The 10770-nt window shown below is 52.5% G+C and overlaps 1 protein-coding gene across 2 annotated transcripts in view; it reads right to left on the reverse strand.

The window, feature by feature from the left end:
- MTMR14 (myotubularin related protein 14) overlaps nucleotides 1-10770 on the reverse strand; it is a 46583-nt gene that overhangs the window by 3346 nt on the left and 32467 nt on the right. Inside the window, exons 14-18 of one of the 2 annotated variants that reach the window (XM_019651105.1) lie at nucleotides 9783-9853; nucleotides 8921-8979; nucleotides 8611-8749; nucleotides 7686-7865; nucleotides 301-456 (exon numbers count right to left, since the gene is read on the reverse strand). In XM_019651105.1, coding sequence (XP_019506650.1) covers nucleotides 301-456; nucleotides 7686-7865; nucleotides 8611-8749; nucleotides 8921-8979; nucleotides 9783-9853 — 605 coding nt within the window. The remainder of the gene's footprint in view (nucleotides 1-300; nucleotides 457-7685; nucleotides 7866-8610; nucleotides 8750-8920; nucleotides 8980-9782; nucleotides 9854-10770) is intronic. The other variant, XM_019651106.1, reaches the window with a different exon arrangement.

Here is a 10770-nt window from a genome sequence, read left to right on the forward strand (position 1 = left end):
TAGTTACAGTCCAGCCAGCTGTCCCTCAGGGTGTGCCCCGAGACACCCATGGATGGGTTTTGGAGGCTGGGGAGAGTGAACACACACTCTAACGCACTCCCTGAGCAGCCTGTAAGGCCTCCTTCATGCCTCAGGTCCATGAGTAGCGCGGTACATTCAGCTAAGACACGGGGGTGGGACAGAGATCCCAGGCCAGACACCTGGGGCCGGCTGCTGCTTCACTCCTAACCAGCACTCGATTGCTCGCCAGCTTTTGATATGGGCAGGGGAGCATCCTGCCTTTTCAAGCAAGACACTTACAGACAACTGTTAGGGAGCTCATCCGGGAAGCTGAAAGGGAGAGAGGAGTCTGTGTGCAGGACAGCCCGTTCCTGAATACTGCCACAGCCTGTTACCATCTGCCAGCTGCCAAAGTCTGTGGAGAGAGAGGATCCGGGCAGGGGATGGTCCACTGATCTGGGGCAGAGAGGAGAGAGGGGAGAAGATGATGCATAGTCAGTCATATGCCTGACGGGAGGCCCTGGAGGGGTGGGGGTTGGGGGCTATGGTGGCCCTGGCCCATGGCTGCAAAGTTCTGTTGGTGGAGCATCTGTAAAGTAAACTACTTTCTCCAAAAGTGCAAAAACAGCTGGATAGGTTGTGACCCAGAAAGAAGGGTATAGACCATAAGGCAGACTCAACTGTAAGGACAACGTTTAATGCGAAGATTTACAGGAGCAAAAGAACAAGAGCAAAGCATGGTGACAAGAGGTGAGCCAGCAACCAAAGCCTGGGGTCAGAGCATACCTGCCCCGGTGGCTGAGAGAACAAGTACCAACAGCACCAAAAGGAGGGGAGCAAAGCTGGATGCCCCAGGAACCAGGGAGGCAGGATCACCCCACATTCCCCACCCAGCATGCACATTGGCAGGATGGTCAACGCAGAATCCAGGGGCCGCTGAGGTCCTCAGAAAGGTGGGAGAACAAGCCTCTTGGGGAAGGTGGAAGGTGGTGACCTAGATTGAAGAGTGAGATGCTGGGAGCCCTGAGCCCCACCCTCTGCAGCGCCTTCCAGGAGCTATAGTTTGTATTCACAAGCATACCCAGCAAACTCACTGGCTATGCCCAGAGGGAAGGGATGAATCAGGCAGGCAACTTGACAGCTTCATCAGGCCTTTTTCAGATGGAGTTTTGTTGGGTGCAGGGAGAGGACAGTTGTATTGGGAATCTACTGCTGCCACCTCCACCTCACTCAGAGCCAACCCCTCTCCTCCCTCTCTGGGCAGCAGCCGAGCCAGTAGGGGTGGGGGAGGAGATAGGGAGACATCAAACAAGGCCTTTCTATCAGCTACCACAGGTCCCAAGTCCCAGTCCCCAAGGTGCATCATCTTTGATGCTTGACCCTTTATTCTTTCACTCAAGAACAGCAGAAGGTGCTCCCGTAGGGACCCGGAAACAGCAAAAGCATAAATAGTGGTGTAAGGGGTGGGGAACAGAGAAAAATGTTCGCTAACCTTGGCCTACCAAGTTGGCTGACGTAAAGGGCTCCTAGTCTGAGGTGACAGCCCCTTCCATAGGTCACCAGGCCAACTTTATCCTAAACTGGCTGCCACCTGTGTGCAGCTCTAGCCAGGCACTGCATCTGCAGTGATCCTTAAGCATCCCCATTTTAGAGACAGGGAAACGGCAGCCCAAACAGGTGAAGACACTTGCCCAAGGTCCCATTGCGAGCGAGTGCAAGAAGAGTGTTTTAAAGCCAAGTTTGATTACAGATTTGTCCTACAATGGAACCACCTTGATACCAGGGAAAACAGATGGCTTTCTACGTTACAGCCACCGTGAACCGGAAACTCCTGCGGCACAGCCTTGCCACATTCATCATTCCTGCTAAACTCTGGAGGATGTGTGACAGCAGCCTTAGGGATGAGAACAGGACGTGGTCTGCTACCTGGTGGAAGCCCTAGAGCCCAACACAGCAAGGCTTCCTTGTTCCTTGTTCCTTGATGGAGAAACTTGGGAGGGCTCAGGCAGTCTGTAAATCAGAGGCAGCGGCCCAGGAGAGGGCAAGCCACATGCCACATTCTGGCCCCTGCCCTGTGCTTCCTACAGGTCGTGCTGGGGCCTTCGGTCGGCACAACCCTTCTGAGGTCAGCCTGGCTCCACAAATCTCATCTACTGTTCAAACTCAAGGATAGAGTTTCCTTTCCAGTTTTAGCAGTTTGTGGGAAAACAATTCCTAAACACCAGAGTGCTCAAGGAATGAAAAGGGGTTCTAAGTAGAAGAGGCTAGGTTGAATGAGGCACTCCTGGGGCCAGGAACACTGGGGTTTCTTAGTCCCCAACCCCACTCCCCAGAGCTATCTGAGACTCACACTGCCAATGGGAAAATGGTGGACGATGGATGCCGTTACAGAGAGGTTCCCTGTAAGGATTACTGGTTTCCTAGGCTACTAGGCTAGTCACTTCTCTCTACTTCCCCAGTGCCCAGCAGGAAGCATCGCCAGGCAAGAGCTGCACCTGAAGCAGCCAGGGGACAGCTGTGGGATGGAGTAGGCCACACAGATAGCAGCAAGGTGAATGATCCCAGGGGACATGAAGCCATCTCAGCGAGCAGACATCTTTTGTATCTTTCTCAAGTGAGCACACAGGCTCCAAATGAATCTTCCTATTTGAGGCTTTTATCAAAGAAAGGGATGCAAAGCAACAGTTAAGCTCCTGGGTTTGAGAACAAGAGGTGTGCTAAACAGAGAGGTGCTCGTAAGTGCCACTCGGGGTTGGCTGGCTAGAGGGAACATCTAAAGATGAAAGGAAACAGTTACCAGAAGGGAGCACCTGTTCCTGCCTGGTGAAAAAAGGAAAACCTTCAAGTCCGTCTCAGTACACAGGTAACTCAACCAGCTTTAACCCTGCTCTTTTGCCCTGTACCCTTATTCAAGCACAAACAGCAGCAAAAAAAGAGGTCTGAGCTCCACCTCCTCTAATCTCTCTACCTACAGAACTGGAGGGAACATGTAGCCAAGCTACCTTAAACTGCAGCACTGTGGAGCCAATGTTGCTTCTAAGATCATCTGGTCACTTCCCTGTGGCAATGAGGGCTCAGACCCCTCCCCAGGAGGCGGGCTACTTGGCAACATTCTATTCCCATAGCTGGATACAGTAGGCTCCTCTTCACAGAACCAAGAAAGCTTCCACTCCCACCTGCCCCCAACCTCCTGCCAGACAACCACTGTGGGCCAACTCAGGCAAGTGTCTTTTAGATATTCCTTTTTTGGAATGTCTGAGAATACCCACAGCAGCAGGGCTGGCCCAACCCACACAGCTGGATCAAGAAGAAACAGATCTGGTCTGGCCTTTTACCTGCCCGGTCCCCTGATGTGGCTCCTAAGCCCTCAGATATGTGACTGGTAAGGACAGGTCCTTAACCACAGCTAGTTCACAGAGCATTTGAGGAAACATGAGTACTTACTATGTGCCAGGTACTTGGCTCCATTATCTCATTTAAACCCAAATTTATGGAGGCTAGGATTATCACACCCACTTTAAAGATGGGATTAAAAACCTGAGCTCAGAGGGGAAGTGATTTTTTTCCCCCTCAAGTCACACAGCTACAAGTGGCAAAACTGGGAGTGGAACTCAGGTTTGACCAAGCCCAAGCTAGCTAGCTAGCCCCATAACATACTGATCTTTCTTCCTTATTAAGGGGAGGGGCCTCAGGATTGGTTCAGTGATGGACACGTAACTTCCAAAAGGAATAAAGCACAGAACTTCTGATCTATGGTGGAAAAAGAGGTCCTCACGTGACCCCTGGACGTGAGAAAGTAGGGTGTCCCAGGAGTGACTGGCCACCATCAGGAACAGAAGACAAAGATAGCATGTGGAAGGAGGCAAAGGGAAAGAACTGTGGGGAATCGGAGTGGAAGCCATGATCAGGCTACACCTGAAGGCTGCATTTTCCACTCGACTTTTCCATATGAACCAATGGTTTTCCTTTACTGTTAAAACCCATTTGTGATGGATTTGTTACTTGCATTTGAAAGCACCTGAGCCAATGGCTAATGAAGGCTTGAAGGTACGTAACTATAATCGGAAAGACCTAGGAGTTGACTGTCTAAACCACTGATTACAGATACAAAAATAGAAAACCAAAGCCATCAAGTGACATGTCTGAAGTCATGCAGGGAATGAATGTTTGAGCCTAGACCTAGAATCATAGACTTTGAGGGGGCCCAGGTGTCACCTAATCTACACTTACCTCACCCTCCACTCCCCCCTCAACACCCAAGCCTCCAGATATGATCTTACAGCCTCTGCTTAAGTGAATGCCTCCAGGAGTGGTGCCTTAGGGAAGACTCCTTCCGTTCAACAAGGGCCTGAGCCCATAAAGCAACTGACTTCAAAGATAGCTAGGACAGGATTTCTTACATTTGAACAAAGGAACATCATTTTCTCCAAGCCTGGTCTTTAACCACTGACTGGTGTGTGTGTCACCCAAGCAGGGACCTCTGCATCCCTGCAGCAGCTCAAGAAGTATTTTGGGGCTCCAAGTTTTCTAGTCAGGGTCTCAAAATGGCAATGCCTTTAGGCTTCTCACAACCCATGCCTGGTCTGGAGCTGTGGGCCCAGGCAAGAACACATCAAACATGGGTCAGGAACCCTACGTACTGCAGAGAAGAATCTGGTTTCTCTGCCTCATTAAACACAGCCTGGGACAGGCCTCATTGCTTCTAATGAGCGGCTAGTGGGTGGTGGAGGATGGGGGAGGAACAGCTAGCTGGGCAGCAGAGGTTAGCTCCTATGTTGCTACTTAGCATTTCAACCAGACTGCTGGCTGTCCCTCAGCCAAGTTCACATGCTCTTCAGGCAGCTTGGCTTCACGCTGGGCTCAGCGATGGCATCATCCCTCCCCGGGCACGGACAGTGCTGTGCTAGCAATGCCACCCCACCTCCTCCCGCCAAGATGTCTGACTGGAGCAGTGACCAAGACCACAAGGAGCTGGGCCACTTATTACCCAGGCCATGGAAAGGCATATGAGCTGGTAGCACTGGTCCTGCCTCTTCCCAGCCCCCAGCCTTATAGCTGATTAGAGATTTAACAATTGTCCAGAAATGCAACTCAATCAGAAGCTGCTGTAGTGGCAGCCACTAATGTAAAAAAGCCACCGGTCTTCCAGGTGAGGGGAATGGGTTGGGGCTGGATAAGAATCAGTACCCCACAGAACTTTCTTCCCAACCTGACACCTACTTCTTCACTTTGAACAAAGCTTTACAGATTCCTTTTACAGTCAAGTCCTGTTTTAAAAGAGATATGCTTGTGGAAATTGGAGCACAGGAAACCCAGAGAATTTACAACATGAGGGGAATTCTGGCTGTCACAGATAGCTTTACTAAAGGGTTTCATTCCACACGGTTCCCCTACTGCATTCAAAAGCTGATTGGCTACTGTTACCTAAGAGAGGCAGGGAAGCTAATGACAGGATCCCTCAGGCACTTTAAGATAAAAGAGACTAAATTAATTTTAATGTTAATGGAATACATAATTAGAATGCTCCAAATCTGAGTAATCTAGTCTTTTAAAATCTCTGGCAAACAGGCATGCAATCCAGAACCTTGTTGCCTGGCCAGACCGGCCGGGCTCCAACTTGGTATTCCCAGAATAGCCTAGCAGATCCATCAAACACCTCACAGCAGCCCACCTCACACCTCTCCAAGGCTTTGCGTCCCACTTTGGTGCAGCTATCCCAGCCTAAACCAGGCTCTAGCACACAGGGCTGAGAAGCCAGAGGATATCCCAGCCCCCCTCAGCCTCCGAGGGAGGGGCCTTGGTGGCTATCCTGGGCTGGCCATAAGAGTCTGAGCTGCCCAGTCAGGCAGAGAACCACTAGTGATACTGGGGGAAACTATTACAAGATAGGAAAGGAGGCTCCTTTGGCAGGAAAAAGGGAATAATAAAAAGCTGGGGTGAGGGTGAGGCAATGGAATGCTAGCTCAGCAGGGGAGCCCCTAGCAGATGGACAGCTAAGGCTGGGACAGGGCCACAGAGGACAAGAGCAATCTTCCGGTTTCCTTCGCAGTTGTCCAGCAATGCTGTACAGGCAGGAAAGGAGGCAGAGACGATGAGCAAGAGCTGCAGCCCAGAGTGGCAAGGGTCGCGCAGTGCTCCAGCAGCCCCAGGAAAGCCAGGCGTGCAGACCGGGTGGCATGGCAGTCGGCATTACAGAGGATGGGAATGAGCACAGGTATGGGGGCTCGTCAGCCCAGCACCATTTCTGCTCAGCCGCCTTCACCAAAACGCCCGTGGGGTCAGAGGGGTCGTGGTCTTCGTTTCACAGACTCAGCTACAGCATTGGCAGACACGCTGCTCCAAGTTGAAGAGCTCACCTTCGGAGGTGAGGGCATAAGACCCATCTGCTTTTTTTTTTTTAAGCTGCTGAGCCATCCTGCCACCGGTTGGCAGCTCAGCGGCAGCTCAGCTCGGGCCAGGATTCGAACCGCTGTTGCTCAGAGCTCGCACTCTTGAGCAAGCTCTTAACCCACTGAGCCCCTCAGCAGGCCCATAAGACCCATCTGGACAGTGCAGCCTGGAGCTCCCCCTCGCCTACTGCTGACCTGCTCTGCTTACGTGGAGAAGCTGGCTCTTCCCCATCTTCCTCCATTGCCTACCTCTGCCCACAGAGAAAAACCACAGGATGGTGGTGAGAGGAGCGCTCTAGAAGTTTTGGGTCTTCCCTTGTTAATATACTTGTGGCTTTGGAGCTGTTTCCTCCCTCGTATAGGCTTACTACAAGGAAAGGTCTGGAACTCTGGAGCGGGACGTGGCAGAGCTGGGCTGGAATCTAGGGTGGACTCCAATGTTCAGGCTCTTTTTGCTAAATGCCCTTTTCTCCCTGGAATTTAAGGACCTCGTAAGTCCCGTACTGCTTTGTTCTCTCCAGAAAGGCCAGACATTCTCAAGGCTTTATGAAACAAAACATTTCATAGAATTCTTTCCTTGGGGGTATGACATGGAAAAAGTGGCATGGGGTCAGCTAGGAAATGCTTTCCCCAAGTGCCACACCACCCCTCAATCCTAAGCCCCTGCCCAATGCTCCCCTTTAATCTCATCTAGGAAACATCATTCCTGTAGCAACTTCAGCCATACCTGTCCACTGTGGTTGAGCTGCTCCCATTCCAGGTATAAAGTCACCTGAGGTTTGCCCCAGCCATGCACATCTAGCCTAAGCTCCCTACTGTTATGTTCTCCTCACTGCTCCACCAATTCGGACACAGACTGTGAGAGCCGGAAGGAACTAGATCCATCTCTTTAATGAGAATGTGAGGTTCATGGGGAAGGAATTGGGGTGGCGGGCTGAGACCTGCCAAAAGCAAAAGGTGAAGGCAGCCCCAACTCTGCGCATCACATCACAACCACTATGCCTTCTGGATTCCCCATCTGCCAGGGCTCCAGGAAGGAGGAGTCTCAAGCCACTCGACAAACCAGCTTGTGCTCTGTATCTGAACTTGAACCTATCCTCCAAACAGTGGGTTGGCCCGCAAGCTTGTCCATCCCCTCTGGCCTCCTGGGTATACTGCCCACCAGGTCGCATGCCAGGACCCTCTCCTAAGATACCACCTGAGGCACCACCTTAGGTGCTGGAACCCCACTCTCCAGCCTTATTAAGAGGGGGAAGGCTAGCCACCTCCACCATTAGGGGTTTTGGAGTTCCTCACCTGGCCTTGGGGACCTCCAAGGGACTGCTACCTATCCTGAAAAAGTTGTCAGAATGGTTTGAGGAGGAAGAACTGGAAGACTTGGCTTCTACCAGCCCCTGGTGGGAAGGCAGGCGGTCCTCCGAGGGCTGCGGCCGGTTCCAGAGCACACTCTGTGGAGAGGATGAGTGGCCCTTCCTCCTGCAGTGGAAAGAGTAGGGCTGTTGGCCAAGCGGCTGCCCCTGGCAAGCCCTTGGCCCACTTTTACCAAATCTTGGGGCCGTCTTTACTTTCAGCGGGAAAATGCCACATGGGAGTGAGCACACATCAGGACTCCCTTAGGCCTGGCTATGGCTCTTCACACAGGGACTGTGGCATTCAAGTAGTTCTGGCCTACTGGCCTCAAAGCATATGCTAGAAAACAGGTCCTTAACTAACAGTTCAGTAACTGCCCCTCCCTCCAAATGTTATACAAAATTGAGAGCCATTTGTCTAGGGAGAAAGTCATCAAAGTCTCAGGTCTCATCAGATTCTCAAAGGAGCTGACCCTCAAACAAGTTTCCAATTCCCAATCATTGGTTTGTACTCACCTCTTGCTTTCCTTTTTTCTAAACTGGTCCCCCACCGCCCAGGCAAAGGAGACACGGGAGCTGCCCCAGGGAGTCCTTTTAACCCCAGCTTCCCCTCACCCCACCCTGTCAGCTCAGCTCTGCAGCTTCTTCCTTCATCCCACAGGGAGCCCCGGACCTTTATGCACCTAGGCCCCCACAGGCAGTGCTCCTCACCAACCAGATGGCTGGCCTCCAAAGCCCAGAAGAGACAGCAGGGAATGGAGCTGTGCTTTCAGCTCGACTGTCAGGGTCCCCTCTTTGTTCCTGGGACTCCCTGGAGCTGGTGGCCTTGGGCCACAGCTGTAAGCAAGCTTAATTCCAGCCTGGCCCCTCACCAAGCTGCTTGAGTCTGTGCTCCTGCAGGGACCAGCTCCACAGCCTCATAGGTGAAGCTCCCTGCGGCTCCTGGGGAGCTCTCCATGACCAGAGAGAAGTCACTGCCAAGGCTGGTGGTGCTGCCACGGTCCCTTCGTCCTGAAAGAAGCCAGTGCCCTCGGTCAGCACATTATCTTCTCCCACTACCGGTAACCCCACCTCTTCCATACCACACAAATGGAGAAGAGCTTCTAGAACAAACAATGCCTTTGTGGTCTATATACAGAAAGATGCACAGAGGAAGGGAAATCTGCTGGGCCTGGGACTCACTCAGCATGCAGATGTCTTCCAGGGTGAAGCCTGCATCCCGGGCTGGTAAACTCTTTCTCCTATAAACAGAATCCAGAATGAATTCTAGATTGGGCTGGGTCTTCTTTGACGCCCCCCCTACCACCCCTCCACACCCCCACAGCCTACCCGGGAAAGAAGCTTCAACTCACTGGCAGCTCATGGAGACAGGCCCTACCTAGTGCTGCAAAATGCCAGACCCACTTCTGTGAGGCCAGCAGCGTCTGCCTCTTCCCTATGAACTTGGCTCCTTAGGAGTTCAAGTCTGGCCTAACACACTTGGAGCTCGATTTGAAAGGCAAAGGAACTCAGAAAAGACACCAACTCTCAACAGGGGTCCTAAGGCAGTTGCCAGGCAAGACTCCTGCATTTCCCGGGCTGGAAGCAGACGCTCCTGATTGCTCTGTGGTGATGGGCGGCAGTGGCACAGACACACCTTGCAGCAGCCCAGGGAGGGCAGCAGTCCGCGCAGGCAGGAGAATCGGCTACTTTGGCCAGGGCGCGGGGAGGTGCAAGTCCTCCTGTCCTTGGGCTGACTTTTCCTACAGCAAAGTACTCTGTTCTCCTAGTTACCAGAGACCACTCATCTGTCCCAAAGCCTTTCTGCTAGTATGACTGCAGGCTGACCCCCGCCCTGTTTCGTGTGCAGAAGAGCCTCTTCTTCTCCTATGGGCCTTCAACAGGGACCCCCACCCTGGCCTCAGAGGGAAGGCAGGGAAAGGAGGACAGTCGTGTATGCAGGGAAGCAGGCCAGGGGTCATACAGCGAATGAGACCCTGCCTGCCCTAGAGTGGGCCTTCCCAGAGCGCTCTGGCCCCAGTGTGAGAGACAGGCCTTGCCGTACCTCTGTGTCTTCAGAGCAGAGAACTCCTCGGAGATGATATGCTTCAAAAAATTGAAGCAGAAGAAGAAAATCTGAATAAGAAACCAAAAACCAGCACATGTGAAAAGATAGCCTTCTCCAGAGAGAAGAATCTAAGTGGCAGACTGCCCATGAGAGGGCAGCCAGCCATCCTGGTCAACCCCCAGCTGGACAGCAGCCCAGCTTTGGGGACCCTGCTGGATATTCTGGTCTGTACATGGTGTGGGTGGTAGAGAGAGCTTAGCAGGCCAGGCAGATGCACTTGGGCTGGGACAAGGAAGGAAGGGACCGTGTTTCCTTCCTGGGAATGCAAGAAGGCAAGCCAGGGATTTTTCAAACTCTTCCAAGTCAACACGCATGTTCTCAAGCTACTGAAAAGGATGGAGAGAACAGCAGCTTCTCCTTTCGGCCTCTCCTAAGGACCCCAGGGAGAGGCTAACAGGGAAGGACAGCTGGGAGAGAGACTATTTGGGGACAAGGAGATTAAATGGACACAAATTAAGGAACACGATGAAAGGGAAAGGGATCAGATTTTGTAGGGGAGATGCCCAGAAATAGTGGTTCAGAAGAAGCAGGGGTGAGCAGAGCCTGCACTGCTCAGGAGCTGTGAGGGGCAGGTTTGAGGCCCAGGCCTAAGACTGAGGCACAGGCAGGAGGCGGCTCCAGACCTCCAGCCACATCCCCACTGCCAGGAGTAAATTCTTCTCCCTTCCAACCAATCACCCTAGTCAAATGGGCCTCCATGACGTGCACACGAGGCCTGGTCTCTATGGTTTTTAAACTCCCCAGTGATTCTGAAAGGTGTCGTCCATGAACCCCTCATGGTACCCCAGAGCCCTGTATGACTGCTTCAAAAAAAAAAAAAAAAAAAGTTGGGGGCCGACCGAGTGGCGCAATGGTTAAGAACTCGCTTGGGATGCCAGAGGGCCCCGATTCGGATCCCACATATGAGGGCCAGTGACACTGCCCT

This window comes from Hipposideros armiger, unplaced genomic scaffold (assembly GCF_001890085.2).
Source record: "Hipposideros armiger isolate ML-2016 unplaced genomic scaffold, ASM189008v1 scaffold_152, whole genome shotgun sequence".
Taxonomy (NCBI): Eukaryota; Metazoa; Chordata; class Mammalia; order Chiroptera; family Hipposideridae; genus Hipposideros; species Hipposideros armiger.